This window comes from Danio aesculapii, chromosome 3, assembly GCF_903798145.1.
Source record: "Danio aesculapii chromosome 3, fDanAes4.1, whole genome shotgun sequence".
Taxonomy (NCBI): domain Eukaryota; kingdom Metazoa; phylum Chordata; class Actinopteri; order Cypriniformes; family Danionidae; genus Danio; species Danio aesculapii.
This window is the reverse complement of record NC_079437.1, coordinates 12,454,297-12,479,326: the sequence shown is the minus strand read 5'-3', so window position 1 is coordinate 12,479,326 and position 25,030 is coordinate 12,454,297. Positions and strand designations below refer to the sequence as shown.

General features: G+C 33.9%; 1 protein-coding gene across 1 annotated transcript in view; it reads right to left on the bottom strand.

The window, feature by feature from the left end:
- Positions 1 to 851: 851 nt before the first annotated feature.
- Positions 852 to 25,030, bottom strand: part of LOC130220898 (ral guanine nucleotide dissociation stimulator-like 1) — a 41,519-nt gene continuing 17,340 nt past the window's right edge. The window contains exons 7-17 of the mRNA XM_056453161.1: positions 22,898 to 23,001; positions 21,576 to 21,660; positions 18,245 to 18,319; positions 18,080 to 18,166; positions 16,031 to 16,063; positions 15,563 to 15,684; positions 12,934 to 13,026; positions 12,614 to 12,734; positions 8,291 to 8,575; positions 5,939 to 6,053; positions 852 to 4,352 (exon numbers count right to left, since the gene is read on the bottom strand). Of these exons, the coding sequence (XP_056309136.1) occupies positions 4,207 to 4,352; positions 5,939 to 6,053; positions 8,291 to 8,575; positions 12,614 to 12,734; positions 12,934 to 13,026; positions 15,563 to 15,684; positions 16,031 to 16,063; positions 18,080 to 18,166; positions 18,245 to 18,319; positions 21,576 to 21,660; positions 22,898 to 23,001 (1,266 nt within the window). The 3' untranslated portion in view covers positions 852 to 4,206. The remainder of the gene's footprint in view (positions 4,353 to 5,938; positions 6,054 to 8,290; positions 8,576 to 12,613; positions 12,735 to 12,933; positions 13,027 to 15,562; positions 15,685 to 16,030; positions 16,064 to 18,079; positions 18,167 to 18,244; positions 18,320 to 21,575; positions 21,661 to 22,897; positions 23,002 to 25,030) is intronic.

The following is a 25,030-nucleotide window of genomic DNA, read 5'->3' as shown; positions in this document are numbered from 1 at the left end:
AAACTTGGCGGTTTTGTAACGCAACGCCCCCCTTCCCCCACTTAGCGTGACTTCACGCGACTGTCACACCCCCCCCCCCCCCAAACTTGGCATGATTTCCGTAACCGTCACCAAACCCACCCTCGCCACTTAGCGTGATTTCCAGATGACTGGGTAGGTCTTTTTGCATTTCGGACAGTTTTGGGGCTGGAATCAGTCAGCTACATCTGGAAACACTACATGTGTTACCCCGCCGGTCCTACGCCACCCAACCCGCTCCGAGCTGGTATCGAACCGGTGACCTTCCGCATGGTAGTCAGTTGCTCTATCAAGGATGCTAAAGACATAGAGAGGCTTTGTTTTCTTTGTTTGCTCATTCCTACAGCCGTACACAGCGCTAAAGTCCAGCATCTTCACGTTGTAACACTGTCTTGACTAGTGCGGTTGAATGACACTTGTCCTAGAAGCACTGTACAAATGTGGCGACGCTATTGACGCATGCTCGGCGTCCGTATGTGATATCTAGTGTATATATCTATGAGCAGGGCTTAACTGGGCTACACAAGTTTACCTTCTATATATTGACTCTAGCCTACACTGTAAACAAAAATCTTGTTGCCATTTATGTTTTAGTTGAATCAAATAAAGTTCTAGTCATCTGAACTTACATCAGTCAAACAGACTAAAAATATGAAGTTAAACTTTATATAAATACACAAGAAGAGCTTTGTATAAATACCATAAGGTGTTTCATGCTAATGCTATAGGCTGCTAAGTATATTCAGTGATTGTAAGCTTTTTTGCTATGTCATTTTCAGTTCACATCTTTTACATAACAACAAATCTACACCACAAAATATGGGTATAACCGGTTCTGATAAGCACTGTTCTTGTTGGAGACTGTTTAATGTACACTGAGGGATAACAGACGTTCAACAGAGACAGAAGCAGAGGTCAAAGCAGTGTATTTCACACACAAATGCTTCAAGTGTCCATCCGTGAAATGTTTTAGGGGTCAAAATACATTACAATAAAATATGAAATGGTGTCAATTAGTAAAAGAAGTACTTTCAAATTGCTTACACTGCATTACATCATTTACAACATAATAAACTGGTAAAAATAAATATTTTAGCGCTAAAATATCTACCTTACAGTGATAATATAATTTATCTCATTCATTTTACTCTGCAAGAGCTTGTATAAGTGCGTAAAAACACACAGACTGATTGTGGAGAGTCAGGTTACCTCCATTCTGATCAGATATAACCCAGCAAACAAAAATATGTTTTGATAACGTTCCTAATAAGTTATGCAAACGTCATTTCCAAAAGTTCTTTGCACCTTTTGGGTTTGTTTTGGTTATTCAAATGTTTAGGGAACATTCCATTTTATCATTTCGCAAACATTATGGCAACATTGCTTTGAATGTTAATTGAAAAAACAGTGACGTAAAAAAAACATGTACAATGTACAGAAAATATGTCGTTGAAAGGAATTTTAAACACCACATAACATGAACGTTCTGTTCTGTTCGACCTTCTTGCTGTGAGGTGACATTGCTAACCACTTAGCCACAATGCCACCCCTTTTCATATCCCTTGAGTTTTTTATTTGTTTGTTTAATAATATTATAGTGATTTTTTTTTTTTCATTTTCTGTTTGTTTGCGGAGTCGATACACTTAAAACATATATTTCCTGCTGCTTGTTCAAACTACTTATTTAAAATGAGTCCAAACAAAACAAAAATTGACTTATGTTGTGTTGTGACAACACAAAGGAATTCTGTGCAACTCAACCAGCAGGTACAGGACGTCAACATGGCGTCAGGTTGACATTGTACCTCAACGTTGTGGGAACGTTCCATTTTGTTTGGAAATAAAAATCAGGCTAATGTCAGAACTCAACATCAGGCCAACGTCAATGTCCAACGTCCAACCTAAAATTGACCAAATTTCAACGTCTAATGATATTAAAGCTTGACGTTGTGTAGACGTTACCACTATGATGTCTATCAGACATTGGATTTTGGTTAAATAAATGTCAGTATTTGCTGTTAATATTACATTGGTTTAAGATGTTGGCTCGACGTTGGATTTTTGGTCACTTTCCAACACAACCTAAAATCAACCAAATATCAACATCTAATGATATTATAGCTTGACGTTGTGTGGATGTTACCACTATGATGTCTTTAAGACATTGGACTTTGGTTGCCATACCTGATGAATAAATATCTGTATTTGATGTCAATATGATGTTGGTTTAAGATGTTGTCTCGACGTTGAATTTTGGTCACATTAGAACGCAACCTTAAAATCAATCAAAATCAACGTCTAATGATATTACAGCTTGACATTACTGTATGTGGACGTTACCACTATGACGTCTATCAGATGTTGGATTTTGGTTGCCATATCTGAAGAATAAGTGTCAGTATTTTATGTCAATATGACGTTGGTTTAAGATGTTTGCTCGACATTGGATTTTGGTACGTCTAATGATTCTACAGCTTGAAGTTGTGTAGACGTTACTACTATGACGTCTATCAGACGTTGGATTTTCGTTGCTATACGTGATGAATAAACATCAGTATTTGATGTCAATATGACATTGGTTTAAGATGTTAGCTCGACGTTGGATTTTGGTCACTTTCTAACAACCTACAATCAACCAAATATCAACGTCTAATGATGTTACAGCATGACGTTGTTTGGACGTTACCACTACGATGTATATAAGATGTGGATTTTGGTTGCCATACCTGACGAATAAATGTCAGTATTTTATGTCAATATGACGCTGGTTTAAGATGTTGGACTTTTGGTCACAACCTAAAATCAACTAAATATCAACATCATTATTGGACGTCAAAATAGCGTTGTCCTTAGATGCTGGCTAGACAATGAATTTGGATCACCTGTTGTCACGACCTAAATCTAATCTAATATTAAAATCTCATGACGTTGTGTGCCTGCTGGGCAGCATTTTTTACAGTGTAGATGACACAATGTGTATAGATGTTTCTGATTTGTCTTAACCCTGCTAAAATCTGCAAATAAAAATGAAAAAGTTTGTTCATAACATTGAAAGAACATTGCCATAACATTAGATGAATGTTTTCTGTTAGCTGACATTAAAAACATCCAATGAATGTTCAGTAATGCTGCAAAACTACCTCATATAGTGATATTTAACAACAAATTCATGAAATGACCTTCGAATGAAAACCCCACATGAAAGCGGACAGAAATATGAAAGCTTGTTTTCACAAACAAGCCATCGTCGTATGGTATAATCACAATAAACTGATCATAACCACACTGACCTTTATAAAAGTCTCATCCCAGGCCTATGGGTGTCTGATTGTGTTTCTATTCAAGGTTTGCCGCATTATAGTAGTGTATCTGGTTTGAACATCTCTTTATGACAGGCAGAGAATGAGAGCTGAAGGTCACCGAAAACATTGCTTCATCCCTTTATCACTGCACTGAATGTGAGGAATTCAAGAAGGTACAGCGTTTGTTATCGTGTTCTTGTCACTTAAAACAATTCAAAGCAGCTGGGACAGGGTTACGAGTTCATGAAACTGAACCCGTGATATTTGCCTTTCCACTGCAGACCCACAATCAAGTTCAAGTTTTTAAAATGTCCTCACGTTTTCTACTAAGAACATGCATGCATTAAAAAAAAGAGAAATCTCATCTTGGGTTTCCTGATGCATTGAAATGAAAGTCATTATGGACATTTAAAGGGAACCTATCATGCCTCCTTTTTACAAGATGCAAAATAAGTCTCTGATGTCCCAAGAGTGTGTATGTGAAGTTTCAGCTTAAAATAAACCACAAACAATGTTTTTTAAGCTGCCCCGTTTACACTTTGATCCTAATTGTGCCATTTTGGTGACTGTCGCTTTAAATTCAAATCTATTCAAAAATAGGGGGGGCTTTCCCTCTCTGATGACACGCACAAAGTTCGAATGTCAATCAAAGTGTTTCTGCAGACTGTTTTTATCAAGTGTGATTATAAAAAATAAAATTAATACATTTTTACCATTGGAGTCTGGTTATATTTACAGACTGTTGGCACACAACTGTGTTTAAACCCTTAAAAAAGTGATTTTTGCATAATAGGTCCCCTTTAAAAAAGCTTGTGGATGCAATTTCACGAGAGAAAAAATCTCCATTAGCGTCCGAATGAAGTAAATTCTCCAGAAATCGAAGCTGTTATTTTGTTGCTCGTCCTGATGAGAGTGAAATGGAGCGTATGAGTTGTTTGCGTTGATCTTTTGGGCATCTGCGTAGAACAAAGTCATAGTTGGCTGATGTAGACATGGCGTAAAAGACGTTGGCCTTTTCGGGGATATGCAACTCTACAACAACAACAACAAAAATATGAGTTAGAATTGTACAGCGTGTATTTTGGAACTGCAGGCTTCTCCAAGATTAACCTTAAATTATATTTTTAATGAAACTGTAAGAGACATTTTTTGTATTGTAAATCTGTGTTTGACCACTAGAATGCGGAATCACATATATATATATATATACACACATATATATATATATATATATATATATATATATATATATATATATATATATATATATACACATATATATAAACATATATATATATAAACATATATATATATAAACATATATATATATATATATATATATATATATATATATATATATATACACTTATATATATATATATATATATATATATATATATATATATATATATATATATATATATATATATATATATATATATATATATATATATATATATATATATACACTTATATATATATATATATATATAGGCAAATGTGAAGGGAAGGCATTCACACAACCATTTTTTGACCATGACGGTGGTAAAGCAGCATGGAAAACTGTGGTTCATGACTGCATGATAAAATGTATGAACTGTGGGTAGAAAATGCAACTGTACCCACTGTATGATAAATAAACACAGAAAATAAATATTTTGGAGGATAATCTTAATTATTTGGACTTACCGTGTCAGAAACACCCAATTACACCTCAAGTGACATTATTGGTTATACCAATAATTAGTGTTATTAATTTTGGTCATTACAGAAACAGTTTTAAATAATAACACAAATAATTATTAAAAGTTATCTCTAAAAAAACGATGTTTGTATGTGTATTTAGGAACGTTGTGTCTTGAAAATATTAACAAAGCTCAATAGAAAATTATTGCCAATTCTGTGTGCAGTTTATATGTTCTCCCCATGTTGGCGTGGGTTTCCTCCAGGTGCTACCACAGTCCATAGACATGCTCTGTAGGTGAACTGGGTGAACTAAATTGGCCGTAGTGTATGAGTGTGTGTGTGAATGTAAGAGTGGGTGTTTCCCAATGCTGGGTTGCGGCTGGAAGAGCATCCGCAGCGTAAAACATATGCTGGAATAGTTAGCGGTTCATTCTGTTGTGGCGACCCTTGATAAATAAGGAACTAAGCCAAAGGAAAATGAATAAATGAATATAATACAATATGAAAATCCATAAAATTCTGTTTTAGGAATGCCATGTTTTATTTGCTTTGAGCTAAAGCACAACATGGTGGAAAATGTCAACTCTGTTAGTGTTTAAAAAGTTTAACAATAAGTTAAATTACAATTAGTAATCAAATGTTCCCTATTTATGCGTTTGCAACAATTTACATTATTAATAGATTCAGTGTACTGTAAATATACTGTATAAACAGCATACAGTTGTATGTCATTCCAGTTCTAAGAAAATGAAAGGAAAACAGCCTGAAATGTACCCGCAACTTTAGAATGAGTCACATAAACTGAAAACCCTCACTTTTAATTCCCAGCTTTCATATATATATATATATATATATATATATATAAATACAGTTGGTTTTAATAGGCGAGTTGGTAATGATAAACTGTACTGCTTTGAATCAGTATTCAGTACCTCTGCCTTGGGCCAGAACTTGTATGAGGGTGAATTCCTGCTCACTGACATCCTCCAGGTTGTGTTTTTGCAGCGCTCTCTGGATCACCTGTGCCGTCTTATCCTGACTGGTCAACTGCACAAGATGTCATAGAAAAATTATTTTAAAAATTAAATAAAAAGAATTAGAGTAAGATAATAAGAATAGAATAAGAATAAGAATGAAAGTAAAACAGAATGCATTCCAAATAAAACAACTGCAGTTTTCCTGCAATGATCTTTAGCGGATATTCTGTGGAAGAGGTTCTGAATGTTTATATAGAGAACAGGTTTTGAGTGGTGTGTCTGTGTGTGGATTTCAGCAGAAGTGTCTCCTAGATCATCATTTTAATAATTATGACTTCATAAGCAACAAAATCATTCTTTATAGGCTCTGAATGAAAGTTTTAAATAAATTAAATTACACAAAAACTTTTTAATGACAGTCCAGTGCATTAAAGGTTTCACAAAAATATTTGTACAATTAAAGGTGTCACACTGTATTATGCTGTTTTGCATGTACTGCAATACAAAGCCCCCTTTTCCACTGCATGAAAAAAACAGCTTGGCTTGGCATGCTTTACTTTGCACCATTTTGCTTTTCCTCTGCAGTTTAATATCGCTTCGAAATGGGTGGGATTATAGAGATGTCCTTACATAGTGTTGCATAGTATAGTATAGTATCGTATAGTATAGTATAGTATAGTATAGTATAGTATAGTATAGTATAGTATAGTATAGTATAGTATAGTATAGTATTTAGTAAGAATTTTGATGGCAGGCAGATCACGCTACAGGCACATGCTCTAGAATTTTCATAATGTGCAATTTATGAAAAGTTGTTATTTAATCAGGTAATAATTATTACTTATTTAGAAAGAGCAACTACTACAAAAGCAACATGATTACCATTTCAAGCACATTTAATCCCTTTGTTCACACTTTAAGCACTTTTCAAGCCTTGAAAACACTAGATTAAAACATTTCCACATTGCACAAAATGCTTTTTTTCATTAGAGTTTTTGACTCGTAGTCCAAATATCTAAAATTTCTTAAATCAAGAAGCATTTTCAGACAAGTAAAAAATCTAGTCTTGTTTTGAGAAATATGTCGAATTTAAGTGAGCTTTTCCTTAAAACAAGCTAAATAATCAGCCATTGGGGTAAGCAAAATAATCTTACCTAACTTTTTTAAATCTTATTGATATGTTTTACTTGTGAAGTTGAAGTCCATCTATTAGCCCGATGATGAAACTAACAGCATGGTCGAAGGTTGAATGCATGTAAGCCTTTTCTAGTGCTTCTGAAAAGAATTGTGTTATTTATTAGAATTTATTTACATTTGTTTTTCAGCTCCGAATTTAATCTGACTCCAATTTTAAGTGATCGTCAAATTAAGACTGTATTTCTGTTTGTATGAATGGATCACATTCATCATTCATGACTCAATTTAGAGTTTTGATCTATATCTGTTCCCTTACTCTTCAGTTATACGTTCATTAGGAACCAAACGCCGCTCAGAGTTTCACGCCCCGGGTTTGTGTGTCTTCTCACGGACAGTATGTCGACACTGAAGTTAGTCAGAGGATGTAGGGTTAGCTAATACTTAAATTGTCTGGTTGCAAACTACTCAATCATCCTAAAAAGTAGTAGATTTACCCACTTTCGTACAACTTGCTAATTTCAGCGATTAGATAATTAAAGACCCATTTCCCAAATCGCCTATTCTTGTATTGTCAACAGTGATTTGAATAGAACAGTGGAACAGCCGGTTTCCTGATCTTCTTCTCAGATCAGAAAGTTTATCGTTTTATTGCATCTCATGAAATTATATAACAGTTCTCAGGGTCTGATATTCTGGAGAGATTTAGCCATCCTCACAAAGGGCTTTGAAATGTGCATTTTTAATCGATTTGACGTAATCTCAACTAAAAAATGAAGAGAGGGCAGGACATAGAGTAGCTCCTCCCCTTTTTTGAAAACAGCCAATAGCGTTTGGTTTTATCTCAGCTCTGCCAGTGAGAGTGTTTGAGCTCAAGTTCATCAAATGAAAACAAATGTGAAGCGTCCTGAAGGGGCAGGGCATGTCAGATACTCGAGAGCATTTGATTGGTCAGAAGATTTGATGAGAAACTGAAGTATGAGATGACGTGGAAGTGACAAACTGCAAGCTTTGGATGTTTATATGAGTTTATATAGTTCCTAATGTGAATTTTGTCACTGTTTTTGAGCACACTAGCTTATAGATATCCTTAAAACGAACTGAAACTAGCATTTTTTATGATGCTATGTTTTTTATGACCCATTTAAATGTGTGCGATACTCAAGTTCTTACCAGTATGCTCTTGTACATGTTGCCATTGTTGCAGAACTCCACGCTGACCCTGATGATGCAGGAGTCGTCCACCTGTCGGTTATAGAAAGGCAGGGTGGTCATGGAGAACGAGCGTTTATGAGACGAGACGTGCTGAGGGTCTGATGAAGCTGAAGATGATGAAGAGGACGGGCTCAGGCTGAGGTCCTGCTGAGAGCTGAAGGACGAACTGGACATGATGGAGGAATCAGGAGTGTAAGATGATGGAAAAGCCTCAGTCGAGCTCTGACCGCAGCTAGAATGAGACTAGAGGTAAAAAAGAGGCGCATTTAGAGCCAGACATCATAAGATACCATTAGTAGTATAACGTCACTCATATTTTCGTTTATCAACAACCAGTTACAGTTGAAATCATAATTATTAGCACTCCTGTTATTTTTTTTTTCTTTAAATATTTCCCAAATTATGTTTAACAGAGTAAGGAATTTTTCACAGTATTTCCTACATTATTTTTTCTTCTGGAGAAAGTCTCATTTGTTAATTTCGGCTAAAATACAAGCAGTTTTTAATTTTTTAAACACCATTTTAAGGTCAATTATATTAGCCCCCTTAAGCTATATTTTTTACATTGTCTGTAGAACAAAACATCATTATACAATAACTTCCATAATTACTCTAACCTGCCTAGTTAACCTAATTAACCTAGTTAAGCCTTTAAATTTCACTTTAAGCTGTATAGAAGTGTCTTGAAAAATATCAAGTAAAATATTATTTACTGTCATCATGGCAAAGATAAAATAAATCAGTTATTAGAAATGAGTTATTAAACTATTATGATTAGAAATGTGTTAAAATGAAATCTCCTTGTTAAACATAAATTGTGGAAAAAATATACAGAGGGCTAATAATTCAGGAGGGCTAATAATTCTGACCTCAACTGTACATGCATGCACAAAATAAAATATCATTGAAGGGTTAGTTCACATAAAAATAGTTCAGTTTAACTAAAGAGAGTTGTTTTTGGACGATCATTTTTTCAGTGCATATTAGAGAGTACCATGTTTAATATTTGTGCTTAACGTTTGGCTCAAGGAAAATCCAATATGCAGTCATTGATTTGATTTAGTCGTTTTGGCTATGATGTATTGTATGTGTGTACTGCAAGTGTGTATTGTACTATTTTTTAAATTGAATAGACCGTTTTCACAAGCCTGTTATGACGCGTTTAACAGTAATCAGCATCTTAAATCCTTTAGAGTTTTTAGTATTTTTATTTTTAAAAATGTATGAGCATTTATATGTATTTATGTATGTAGTATATCATCTTTGCTTCAAATGACAAAAAACGAATTACCTCTTGTGTGAGGGGTTTCAAATGGGACAGGACAGCTTAATTTGACGTTATTCTCTCCTCTGGCTGCTGTCATCAGTCTCACACAATGTTTTTTTCCTTTTTCTGAAAGTCTTTATAACATCATCGTGGAGTTTCTCTTTTATTATTTGAGCAAGTAAGATTGTAAAAAAATAATTTGTTGTATTCTCCCATTCACTGCACTCTAAGTTTTCCCAACTATGATGTGAAAAGGGTCTTTATTGTTAATTTTGTTACAACATCCTGGGACTACAGATGTGAATTAGCTTTATACCCAACTCTGGCACAACATGTCAACATTGCCCCTGAATGAATGAATGAATGAATGAATGAATACATACATACATGCATACATGCATGCATACATACATACATACATACATACATACATACATACATACATACATACATACATACATACATACATACATACATGAATAAATAAAAATTAATTTAATTTAATTTAAGTAAATAAATAATAAAATAAAATTGTAATAAATAAATACAATCTAATTTAATTTAATTTAAATAAAACACAAATGAAATAAATTTAATAAATTTAATTTAAATAAATAAATACAATTTCATTTCATTTCATTTAAATAAACAAAACAGTGGCGCAGTAGGTAGTGCTGTTGCCTCACAGCAAGAAGGTCACTGGTTCGAGCCTCAGCTGGGTCAGTTGGCGTTTCTGTGTGGAGTTTGCATGTTCTCCCCGTGTTCCCATAGGTTTCCTCCGGGTGCTCCGATTTCCCCCACAGTCCAAAGACATGTGGTTTAGGTGAATTTTGTAAATTGTCTGTAGTGTATGAGTGTGAGTGAGTGTGTATGGATGTTTCCCAGAGATGGGTTGCAGCTGGAAGGGCACCCGCTGCTTAAAACATGTGCTGGATAAGTTGGCGGTTCATTCCGCTGTGGCGACCCCAGAATAACAAAGGGACTGAGCCGAAAAGAAAACGAATGAATGAATGAAAAAATAAACAAAACCCATATTAAATAAATAAATTAAATTTCATTTAAACAAATGAATATTAAAATAAAAAAAAAAATAATAATAAATACAATTTAATTTAATTAATTTAATTTAAATAAATAAAATTACATTTAAATAAATTAATTTAAATAAATAAATACTAAAGTAAAATTTAAATTAATTTAATTTAATTTAAACAAATAAATAAATACAATTTAATTTAAACAAATAAATACAATTTAATTTAAACAAATAAATACATTTTAATTTAATTTAGTTTAAATAAATAAAATACAATTTTAATTATTAAATACAATTTAATTTAATTTAATTTTAATAAATAAATAAATAAATGAGAATTCAGTTATTAATTATCTCACCCTCGTGTCATCCCAATCCCCTCCCTACAAAAAAAATGGTTTTCATACTTAGAGTTTGTGTCTTGTTTCTAGTCTAAATGTCAAAAAAATCTTAAATCAAGAAGCATTTTCTAGACTAATAAAAATATATAGTATTTTTATCAGAAAAAATAAGTCAAAATTAAGTCAATCTTTCCTTAAAACAAGCAAAATAATCTTGTTTTCGCTTTAAAACTTACTTACCCCATAAACTGCCAATGGGGTAACCAGTAACCACTACTGTTACTATAGTTTTCTACTATAGAAGTCAATGGTACCCGGTTTCTAACATTCCTCAAAAAATCTTCTTTTGTGTTTAATAAAAGAAAGAAACTGTTAAAAGTTCAGAACCACAAGACTGCAAGTAAATGATGAGGAAATTCATAAACTTTTTAGGTGAACTATCCCTTTAAGGCAAAACATCACATGCAAAACAACAGGCTCTGTATTTGAGGAATTTGGGATATTTGGCTTTTTCGTAGCGTGTTGTTTCGAACTTGTGGAAAGAAAGCCTTCAAAGTGTGTATTTTTAAGATTCACTGAAATGATGATGTAGAGTAGATTAGCACAAATATTTTCTAAGAATCTAAAGCATGTGAGCGCTGACGTCTGTGTGTCCCTGAGTACGTTGCGGTTTCAGAGAGCATGACTCCTGACAAAGAATGCACTTCTCTCATACTGCGCTTTACTCATGTCTGAAACATAAACACAAAACTTTTTCTTGTTGTGATGATTACTGAAGCTTTAACACTGAACTTAATAGTTATTAGCTCCCCTAAACAATAAAACAATTACAACTTTGAATTAGGATGAGTTATTAAACATTCACTAAGAAATGAACATCAACTAGAATTCAGGGATGCTTTACAAATAGTTTTAATTACCAGTTTTGTTTAATTAGATCAGTATTAAAGGAATACTCCAATAAATATGGTCGAATTTTACTAGGTTGATCTCCAGGTCTGGCAGGAGCACTTTTAGCTTAGCTTAGCATAAGTCATTGAATCGGATTAGACCATTAGCATCTCACTCAAAAAATTTAAAAAAGAGTTTTGGTACTTTTCCAGGTGCAATGATATAATGCAGAGTCTAGGTAGTGGTAGTGTAGGGCTTGGTGCTGGGGACTAATAATAGTGCTGAGGACTATTTGTGCCTGCTCCAGCCACGGTGCAAGTTCCTTGATTATTATTCCAGAATGAGATAATAGTTGCTATAGCCATATCAAAAATTAGCAACTTTTATTTTTACTTCTGTCTTAGTGCACAATGTAACTGCAAAAGTTTTCTAAATAGGAAAATTATCAAAACTCTTTGGTCATTTTTGAGCAAGATGCTATTGGTCTAATCCGATTCAATGATCTATGCTAAGCTAAGTTAAAAGAGCTCCTACAGGACTCAGTAATAAGCTGAATGAATTAAAAAATGGTAAAACTCAACTTTTTAACTCATTCATTTAATAATAATAATAATAATAATAATAATAATAATAATAATAATAATAATAATAATAATAATAATAATAATAATAATAATAATAATAATAATAATAATAATAATGGCATATAAAACAATGAAAGTAAAAGTGTATGTGAACACAAGTACCGTTGATATAAAAGCTGACGATTGAGAAGACATGTCCTCAGTTTCAGAGCTGCTGGATCCTGACGAGGACACGCTGATCTGATCTGCATTCTTTCTGGATCCCTCATTCCCGGACAGAAGCCTGCAAGTAATAAATAATTATATAGTATATTATAATATACAATTTAATAATCAATATACATAAAAGATTGTTTTATATTACGTCACATTCATTCTGGTGTAGCATCTATTATGCTAATGAAAGCTTGAAGTTGATAGGACGAGTGCAGAAAAGACAAGAAATTCTATGTGAGAGCTCATTTAGTGACTGATATACTCACGATGAGAGTTTCTTGGTGAGCATTCGGTGGCTCCAGCCGCTGCTAGATGGCGAAGTGTCTTGGGGAGACTCCAGCTGTCTGGAAAGCTCATAGCTGAGGACACACAACAGAAACAAACATTAGGAAAAGGATATGATGTCATTCCTTAATTTAGTGAATCTCTTTTAAAGTTACAGAAAGTTCCAACACAATCTCACGGCAATTCGTAACTTTTTGATTTAGTGGCTGATTCGTATGATTTCATACGATCTAATTCGTACAATTTAGTACGATTTGCTCATCCGCCAATGACGGTTGGGTTTAGGGGTGGGGTTAGGTGCCACGCCTCCTTTTTAAAATCTTACAATTTCGTACGAATGAACTCGTACGAATTCGTACGAATTAGCCACTAAACTGTCAAAACGTAAAATACTTACGTTTTCTCGTGAGATCAGGCTGGAAAGTTCCAGTTTTAGCTGAGTTTAATTCAATTGACCCTGTTTATACTGTAGCTCCTTTTAAAGCTATATTTTTATTTTCATTTTTGTTATTAAAAATATTTCATTTTATTATCATTTGAGCCTTTTTAGACTTATTTATTAACCTAAGGATGAAGATTAAGGTATATTTTATTTTATTCAAATTTTTAGGTGTACTATTTAAGACTATTTTCATTTTCATTTAAGACGACACTTAATCTTATTAAGTCTGATTTTGGTTAGGAATACATTTTATTTGATTTAAAATACATTTTAATTTTAATTAATGTTTAATTTTTTATTTATTTAACATAATTACATTTTATGAAACATTTTAGGCTATGATTCAAAATCACTTTGAACATTAATTTTGTTTTAGATCAATTTTAGAGTAAAAATGCTTTGTTTAAATGTAAAACAGTTGTTTTTTATTTTAATATATATATTTTTCATACTATATTATTATTTTATTTATTACATTTAATCATGTTTAATTTTCTTAATTCTCGTTTTTAATTAAATATATTAAACTTAATAATAATAATTTATAATTACAAATTACAATTTGTTGTTTAAACACATTCTATACACTTTAAATGACACTGAGATTAATATGAACTCTTTTGTTGTTTTCATTTAAGATTGCACTTAATCCTGTTGAATTTCATTTTAAGCCTAATTTTGATTAGGAATATATTTTCATTCTAATTTTATTTTTAATTAAACATTATAGGCTTGTTTTCAAATGGTTATAAAACACCCAGTTAAACGTACTGGGAACCTATTTTATCATATTTTAATCATCTGAAAGAATTCCCCAGCTGTTAAATAATCTGTATATCTATTTGTATCGTTGAATTTTGTCTTGAATGTAGTTTGTCCTACAAAATCTTTTCTTCCCTGTTATTTGTAAGTTTTAAAATTTTATTTTCATCATCACTGTTATGTTACGACATGCATGACTCCAGAAATTATTATATTTGACCCTAATTATTATGTTCAGGTCTTTGGGGTCGAGCTTGGGTTAAAAAAAAAGACAGAAGGAAGAAAACTGTAATGTTTACTGTTGTATTGTATGAAAAATTTATTTTCCTTCAATAAAAAAATTATGTATATTAAATAAAATGTTAATATAAGATATTATATAATTATATATAAGAACAACACTTAGTCACTTTAAACACTTAACATTGTTTTAGATATATAAAATAAAATGCTATGCTATTTAATGCACAAACAAACAATTTAAATACTTGACAAATTTGTCAATGTAAAATGCTTGTTTTTGATTTATTTATATTTTATCATACATTTAGACTTGTATTTCATACTGTATTGTTATTTTATTTTCACTGTTATTTTATAACACAAAGTTTCCTTTACTTATTGTTCATTTTTAATTAAATATATATTAGAAGATGAAAATGTATAATTCTAAATTACAATTTGTTATTTTTAGCAAACAACATTAATTGATATTACCTCTACAATCTGAAGAAAACAACCTGGATATACTTTTTGTTTTTGGCCACATACAGTTGAGGTCAGAATTATTAAACAAGCAAGGAAATTTTTACAGTATGTCTGATAATATTTTCTCTTCTGGAGAAAGTTGTATTTGTTTTATTTCGGCTAGAATGAAAGCAGTTTTTAATTTTTTTAACAGCTATTTTAAGGTCAAAAGTTTTAGCCCCTTTAAGCTATATATTTTTTTCAATAGTCTACAGAACAAACCATCGTTATACAATAACTTGCCTAATTACTCTAACCTGCCTAGTTAACCTAATTAACCTAGTTAAGCCTTTAAATATCACTTTAAGCTGTATAGAAGTGTCTTGAAAAATATCTAGTCAAATATTATTTACTGTCATCATGACAAAGATAAAATAAATCAGTTATTAGAAATGAGTTATTGAACTATTATGTTTAGAAATGTGCTGGAAAAAATCTGCTCTCCATTAAACAGAAATTGGGGAAAAAAATAAACGAGGGCTAATAATTCTGACTTCAACTGTATATATATATATATATATATATATATATATATATATATATATATATATATATATATATATATATATATATATATATATATATATATATACCAACAATTTCCTAAATAATTTATGACTAATTTCACAAGACTGATGCACCAGTTGTTAGAGTCTCACCTCTCCTGATCTGAGAGCAGCTTCTGACTCTGCAGCCAGGCAGCGACTAAAGAATGATGAGGTAAAACATACTGAACACACGAGGCCTGCAACTGACGGATCTGCCTCAAGATCTCATACTCCTGCAAAACAGCAGCACAAGAGTGTTTCCAAAGAAAAAAAAAACAGAGGGGCATCAACATACAGAGCAAGAGATTAAAGAGAAACAAAGCCAGAGACTGTTACGCAACACAGCCTCACAAATAATCAGTCATGAGATTAATATCAGTCTGCCTTCAGAAAAAGAGAGAGCTCTATAAACAAAAGTCTCTCTCTCTACGGCGCCAGTGTCAAACTAAAGCATTAAAGGGGACTTCATGGCTATTGAGGATGGGCTCACACCAAATCTACAGCGACTAGGCTGACAAAGACACTAACATTTAATTAGCATTTATGCAGTTAGGAAGGTAAAATACAGAGAGAACTCACCCGTCTCCTCTTTTCAAAATTAATGAGGCCACCCTGTTGAAGATAATGCAGAGAATATCAATCAAAAGCATGTTACACACTTCTGCATGTGCAACAGTATTAACACTGATTTAAAAGTACAAATTTGGGAGCACGGTGGCTAAGTGGTTAGCACTGTCACCTCACAGCAAGAAGATCACTGGTTCAAGTGCTGGCTTGGCCAGTTTGCATTTCTGTGTGGAATTTGCATGTTCTCCCCGTGTTCACATGGATTTCCTCCGGGTGCTCCGGTTTCCCCCACAGTTCAAAGACATGTGCTATAAGTGAATTTGGTAAACTAAATTGGCCTTAGTGTATGAGAATGTGTGTGAGAGCGTATAGGTGTCTCCCAGTACTGGGTTGTGGCTAAAAGAGCATCCACTGGGTAAAAAATATGCTGGAATAGTTGGCGGTTCATTCCGCTGTGGCGACCTCTGATAAATAAGGAACTAAGCTGAAGGAAAATGAATGAATAAATGAATAATAAATGCAATCTTTTCATTTTTAAAAGAAATTGTGCCAGGTAGTAGTCTGCAAAAGTGATTTAAATAGCATTTGTGTGGTTGCTAGGTTATTCAGACTTATCTCAAGCTTGTTGCTAGGGAGATCTGCATGATGATTGAAGGAGCATATTAGTTTTTTGTGTTGAAACAGGCTCATTTTTATTAGTTTTGAATCCATTCAACCGATCTCTGGGTCTGTTAGCTTAGCTTAGCATAAATAATTGATTCAGATTAGACCGTTAGCATCATGCTCAATAAAATCCAAAAAGATTTTAAAAGAACTTTTTTCTATTTAAAGCTTGACTCATGAAATGACATTGTTTACAAAGAAAAGTAAAAGAAAAAGTGACTATTTTATAGGTCAATATGACTAGGAACTATACTCTCATTCTGGCATAACAATCAAGGAACTTTGCTGCAGTACCATAGCTGCAGCAGGTGCATGGATATTATGCAGTACCTGAAAATAGTCCCCAGCTAGGAAACTAGAAAACAGTGCCAGGTTATATCATTTAGTTGTTCTGGATAGTGAATGAGAGAGTGTGTGGGTGTTTCCCAGCACTGAGGGTTGCCAGATATTGCCAAGTATATTGGTGGTTCATTCTACTGTGGAAACCACTGATAAAACAGGAAAGCTAAAAGTGAGTGAGTGAGTGAGTGAGTGAGTGAGTGTGAGATGGTCACTCAAACATTCCTCAAACATTTGATTTTCAAGTTGCTATAAGGAAGATGCTAGGATGTTCTGTATGATATTACGTCCTATTCACACGGGGTGTCAGCGTCAATGCTTCCCATTCACTTTAAATGGATGACGTCAATCGTTGCCGAACTGAATTGTAGATCCGTTGGCGCTCCATCAGTGGCGTTGCTCGCTTACGGTTAGTCTTTTGTTATGTGGTGGATATGGGTGTTTCAAGTGTCTCTATTGATCTTATTTGGCAATGTAGAGGTGCGCTTGTTTTTGCACTTGTTTTAGAACTTCCGATTTAGTTTCCTATGGGAGAAATTACTAAGAATAATAAAGGGCAGAAAACAGTTAAACTACTTAAAATATCAGATTGCAACATCAAGCAGCATAACGAGCTATTTTAACATTTAAAAATCAATGGAGGTGAATGAGGATGTCTTCAGCCAAAAATGAGGTCTGATATCCCTTTTTAATTTCACTTTCAATTCCGAACAGACCTTCGGTTCACTCAGAAGGCAGGGAAAAGTACAAATTTGTGTCACTTTCTCTTCGCTGATAAGATATACAGCCAGGTACACAATGTTCCAATGTGACTCTGGGTGATACATCTGAATTTCTTCCCACTGTAGCCTCGATTTCATTTTTAAAATGGTGGCCATGTGAAATCAGTCTACTGGTTCCTTTTCTGAACCTTTGCTGTTTTTAGAGGATGAGGGAGCTCTCTGATTTCATCTAAAATATCTTTATTGGTATTCCAAAGACGAACAAAGGAGTTTAGAATGGCATACGGGAATTAATTAATAACAGAATTGTCGTTTTTGGGTGAACAAACAAGCTGACCTCTATAGTGTCTGGTAGGGCAGTGTCCAGCATGGTTAATACAGTAAGGTACGTTCCCAGGTATGGAACCATCCCTCCAGCTGTGCTCTGTAAGAAATCACACACCAAATCAACATCTGAACAGTGTCACTGTAAAACATTGACAAATAAAGACAACAGCTTTACCATCTGTTTTGTTAAAGGGCATCTCTTGGAGGGTTTTGTGGCAGTGCTGCTGTCTTCGTCAGCTTGACTCCCATCCTTAAATGCAGCATGTGAAAAAAACAACATGTAGTTAAGCTAGGATGTAACACTCTGGTATTAACCATAATTTTAAACACACAGAGTCATATACTGAATCACACACAGATGCTGTAACAATAGTAGTGTGAGGTTTTTTTGCTTCACTTTGTCAATTGGTGAAGTTTGTTTCTCGCCACTGGCTTGCTTGGTTTGGGACTTGTGGAGTTGCGCATTGATAGATTTGTTCTTCATTGTTTGGACTTTCAGCAGCGAAAATTCAACCACACTGAACTGAACTAAATTAAACTGAACTTCAACTCTGAAAACAGGACTGACACAGTTTCAATTCACTAGAACTTCAATGTTACGCTGCTTTGACACAGTAAAACCCTGCTGAAAAATCCAGCTTAAACCAGCCTAGGCTGGTTGGCTGGTTTTAGCTGGTTGACCAGCCTGGTTTTAAAGGGGTTTTGGCCATTTCCAGCCTGGTCTTAGCTGGTCAGGCTGGAAAATGACCAGCTAAATCCAGCTAAAACCAGCTTGACCAGCCTGGTTTAAGCTGGACATAAATGGTTTTGGCTGGGCTCCCAGCCTGGCTAGGCTGGTCAAGCTGTTTTTAGCTGGTCATCTCCCAGCCTGACCTGCTAAGACCAGGCTGGAAATGGCTGGTAATCACCCTGGAAGTGGCCAAAACCCATCTAAAACCAGCCTGGTCAACCAGCTAAAACCAGCCAACCAGCTTAGGCTGGTTTAAGCTGTTTTTTTCAGTAGGGAAGCGCTATAGAAATAAACATGAAAGTGCAGAAATACTTTTTTTTCCCTTTATTTTAACGTACTGATCTCACGGTTCCTTGCTGTTTGTCTGGTTTGTCACTTTTTGGTTTTCCCCAACACATTTCTGCTGTGGCCTGTGCTATTTTATCATGTTTCTGTATTTGCATGTCAAACTGAAACAGTTTTTTTTTACTTGCAGCAAGTTTCAGCCATCGTATTTTTTATATATCAATATACTTACCTACTTACTTACTCCCAGGGCCATTTATATCAAAGTATCAACCCCCAACCTGAAAGACCAGGACATACACAAACACACTACAAACAATTTAGCTTACCCAATTCACCTATCATGCATGTCTTTGGACTGTGGGGCAAACCAGAGCACCCGGAGGAAAGCCAAGCGAAGACAGGGAGAACATGCAAACTCCACACAGAAATGCCAACTAACCAAGCCGGCACTCGAACTAGCAACCTTTGTGCTACCCATTGCGCCACCATGTTGCCCATATATATCAATATATAATATATAATATGTAATTACATGTGTTAGACAAACAACTCTTGTCTCTCAGCCTAGAATATAATAAAGGAGCCAAAGATGTGATTAAATGTGTTCTATGTGAATTGACAAAAGAGCACTGAATTAAATTCACATGTCGCCTGGACTGACGTCAAAATAAAAGACACCAAGACCAAGTCTATTCAAGGCACATTGAATTATCGTGTTTACAGGGTTTTAAAAAAGACCTCAACACTGACAGATTTTTCAGCATGCAGAACATATTTATGTAACATTTACATATAAAATGAATAACAAGTGTATTGGTATATTAAAAATATGGTGGCTGAGATAGCTCAAAGTTGCTGCAGGTAAAAAAAACACACATGAAAAAAAAAGTGTTGGCGACACGTGTGCATAAATCACATGCAAATACAGAAGCATTATAAAAATAGTGCAGGCCACAGCAGAAATGTGGCAAACCAGACAAACAGTAGGGAACCGTAAGATTCATTCATTTTCCTTCGGCTTAGTCCCTTTCTTCATCAGGGGTTGCTACAGCGGAATGAACCACCAACTTATCCAGCATATGTTTTACACAGCGGATGCCCTTCCAGCTGCAACCCAGTACTGGGAAACATCCACACACTCATACACTACGGCCAATTTAATTTATTCAATTCACCTATACCGCATGTCTTTGGACTGGGGGGTAACCGGAGCACCCGGAGGAAACCCATGCCAACACGAGGAGAACATGCAAACTCCACACAGAAACACCAACTGACCCAGCTGGGACTCGAACCAATTACCTTCTTGCTGTGAGGCGGCAGTGCTAACCACTGAGCCACTCAGCATTGCTCTATTTCCATGTGTTTAGAGAATTTGTGTTCGCGTGTGTGACGTCAAACTGATGTTTTCTTAATTTGTTTTGATTTTACTCTATTTGCATGTTTGTTTGTTTTTACTTGCAGTGTGTTTGAGCTCTCTCGGCCAACACAATAAACAAACCACTGACCGACAATAGACATAAAGATCAGTGAAACAAATGAAATGATATAAGCTAATTATATAAACTAAAATAAAATAAAAATAAAAATAATATTATAATGACTGAAACTGAAGCTACAAGGTAAATAAAACACTGATAAAATAACAAATGTATATAATAAAACTACTAAACTGTAAATAATATATATATATATATATATATATATATATATATATATATATATATATATATATATATATATATATATATATATACATATATATACACAATTGAAGTCAGAATTATTAGCACCCTTTGTTTTTCTTTGTTTATTTTTTTCAAATATTTCCTAAATGATGTTTAACAGAGCAAAGAAATTTTCACAGTATGTCTGATAGTATTTTTTCTTCTGGAGAAAGTCTTATTTGTTTTATTTCGGCTAGAATAAAAACAGTTTTTATTTTTTATGAACCATTTTAAGGTCAAATTTATTAGCCCCTTTAAGCTATATATTTTTTCAATAGTCTACAGAACAAACCATCGTTATACAATAACTTGCCTAATTACCCTAACCTGCTTAGTTAACCTAGCTAAGCCTTTAAATGTCACTTTAAGCTGTATAGAAGTGTCTTGAAAAATATCTAGTCAAATATTATTTACTGTCATCATGGCAAAGATAAAATAAATCAGTTATTAGAAATGAGTTATTAAAACTATTATGTTTAGAAATGTGTTGAAGAAATTGTCTCTCCGTTAAACAGAAATTGGGGAAAAGATAAGCAGGGGGGCTAATAATTTTGACTTCAACTGTATATGTACTGAAAGCATTTCATCAAAAAAATTACCTAACAATAAAAAATAATAGACAATATAAGGGGGCATGTCCATTGAAGCCTTTTTCCCAAGCTGAGTGTTTTTTTCTGTTGTTGTCTATAGAAGCACTATGTTTTATGTAGTATATAACAAATACCAACTTATCAATGATAGGTCTACACAGTGTGACTTACTTCCATAAAGATTTCTCGGTTGGTCACAACAGAGTTCTCATCTGGAAATGTTTCACACAGGTTCTCAAAGACAGACACGGCCTCTCTGGAAACACCAAATCAGAAATTTACATTCAAATATGGTTTGACTGCAGTGTTTTTCACCAAAAGCGCACAGTGTTTTCTAAGTACTTGCTCATATAGACCAGCGTAGCGTCCATTTGATGCGCACTCGCCAGAAGTAGTAGGTCATCCGTTTACTTCTCGCATTCTGTTTTTCGAATTCTATGAATTCAGACATACAACTCAGCTCGCATACTGTTTTAAGCGTACTATGTAGTATGAAAGTATGCGATTTCGGACTCAGCTATGAAAAATGTGCAGAGCTGATGGTCCTCCAGGAACATGGTTGATATAGACTATAACTAAATAGACAACAAAATTGTCTGTTTGAAACTGCAGTAGCAATCAAAGTATGGCCACTGTTGTCTTAACTAGTAAGTTTTGTTGTCTGAATTCAGTGTGGGGTAAGTTACTAACATAATTATAGATGTATTATAGATGCATGTGTCATATTTAAAGTTTTTTAGCACACAAAAGTGTTCTTGAAGCTTGGTATATTTACAGTTGAACCGCTGAAGTCACAAGACTTGTATTTAAATTACTTTTCTAATTACTTTGTAACTTGAAAAGTAACTTACGCAAAAAGTAATCTAATTACTTGATACTAGATACTAACAATTCACATAAATCTCAAAGCAAATCAAACTCTTAATCCTTTAAATTTGCTTTACAAATAAACAACTTTTTTAAGATTTTTAACATTTTTTTTTTACATTTTAAAGGTCTCAAAACACTAACAGTTTCAAATAAATGACACCATATTTCTTACATGACATATGTTGGCATACATTTACAATTTTATACATTCTTATGCAATTTAATTTGATATGCAAAATATATGAAAAAGAAAATATATTTATATATATTTACAATTACTCCTTATATTGTCTTTACTAATTTCTCAATTAGTTTTTTTAATGAACATGCAACTGTCTTGATAATCAATAAATGCTTTTTAGGTAAGAAAATATAATTATTCTGCAAAATATATATTATTATGTTTCTATAGAACTGTTGAATTTATGTACGAGGTTGCATTAACTGAAAATGTTGAAATGTGCACTTTTGTTCAATGTGAAGACATCTAAATGCTAATTTTGTCACTGTTTGGAGCACACTAGCTTATGGATATACTTAAGACATGCATATTCATACTAACATCTAAAAAAAACAGTAAACAACAGTAACAAGTTACTTTTATGTGTGTGGTATGTCTGTACCTGCTCACAGCAGCCCAGGTCTTTCTTAGCCTATAGACGGGGTTGGACTGAAGGGCAGATAAAATGGCCTTCAGAGAGGAAAAGTTTTTCAGCTCTCTACATGCCTGTGTGAGGAGAATAATAGTTTGTTAACAGTCTTGAAAGGAGTCTTTAAGAGTGATTTGAAACAATTAAGAAACATTATCTCACTCTAAGCCAAATTTCCTGACTTTTCTCTGACTACCACTGCCTACAAACCTGAATTTCCAAGGGCTATACTGAAAAACAGGCAGCTTTTGTGTTGAGGAGAACTTCCAGAATTTTGCTAAATTATCATTCATTCATTTTTTTTTTGGCTTAGTCCCTTTATTAATCTGGGGTCGCCACAGTGAAATGACCTGCCAACTTATCCAGCATATGTTTTTTACACAGCGGATGCCCTTCTAGCCGCAACACAACACTGGGAAACACCCATACACTCTTGCATTCATACACATACACTACAGCCAATTTAGCTCATCCAATTCACCTATAGCGCATGTCTTTGGACTTGTGGGGGAAACCGGAGCACCCAGAGGAAACCCAAGCCAACACAGGGAGAACATGCAAACTCCACACAGAAATGCCAACTGACCCAGCCGGGACTCGAACCAGCGACCTTCTTGCTGCAATCGTGCTACCCACTGCGCCACCGTGACGCCCCCGCAAAATTATCAAATAATTAAAAAGCTAATAATTACAATAAATAAGCAAATAATTAAATAATTAGAAAGCAAATTTAAGCAAATAGTTCAAAAGGAGTTTGCTATATTTTTTTCCTGAGGATTTTGGCCTGTTGGGACACTGTCCAAATTTCTTCTGCACCATCTGCATTGTTTTATTTTAGATAACACTATTTCCGGTGCTCGATGTTGCCACAAATTTTGAGAAAATCACAAAATAAGTCATTTTAGGTGGCAATAATCACAAATTTACCAGCCAAAATCATGGAGGCACTATTTGAGCACTGAGCAGACATAAAACAGTATTTTAACCCATACTACACAGCAGGGGTGTCCAAACTGGGTCCTGGAGGGTCGGTGTCCTGCATAGTTTAGCTCCAACTTGCTTCAACACACCTGCCTGGAAGTTTCTAGTATACCTAGAAAGAGCTTGATTAGCTGGTTCAGGTGTGTTTAATTGGGGTTGTAACTAAAACATGCAGGACACTGGCCCTCCAGGACCGAGTTTGGACACCCCTGCTATACAGCCTGGTGACTGCACATGACTGCTGGTTGATTATTGGAAATAAAATAGCAATTAAAAATAGCCTAACCAAAACAATGGCTAGAACACATCAAACGATGTAAAAAAAAACTAAAAACATGGAAAATGTGGCAGTCAATCAAGTTAAGGTAATTAGGCAAATCATTGCATAATGATGGTTTGTTCTGTAGCCAATAAAAAATTATAGCTTAAAGGGGCCAATAATATTGACCTTAAAATGATTTTAAAAACTGCTTTTATTCTAGCCAAAATAAAACAAATAAAACTTTCTCTAGAAGAAAAAATACTATTGGAAAAATTAAGCTGTCTTCTCAATTAAATATCACTTGAGAAATATTTGAAAAAATTAATACAATTTTAAATTTAAAAATAAAAATCACAGGAGGGCGATTAATTTTGCCCCCAACTGTGTATAAAATCCCCCAATTTTTAAAGTCTGAAAAACATTACAGTGCTTCACACAGGTTTGAAATATACTTGCGGTGGTAGCCCGATTGAAACACACTTTTTACCCACATCACATAAATAGTTCACTATACACGACAAACAAAACATAATTTGATATTTAACACTATTTTTATTTATTAGGGATCTGTTTTAAACCTTTCCTTTTCAATGGGTTAAAGTAAAAAAAAAGAAATTTCACCTACTTTTATGCTATTTCGGAGTCGTGTGCACCTACTGACAGGTCAAATCTTCTCCTCTCTGTCTCTCAATCAAGGTCAGCTTGCTTTATTGGCATGACATTTTGTACAGTATTGCCAAAGCATTTTAGATGTATAAAATATATAATATATTACCATCAAATTAATAAAATATACAGCAAATGAGAACTAAATTACCGAAATTATAATATTTACAATAATAAAATGTGTAGATTATTTAAAT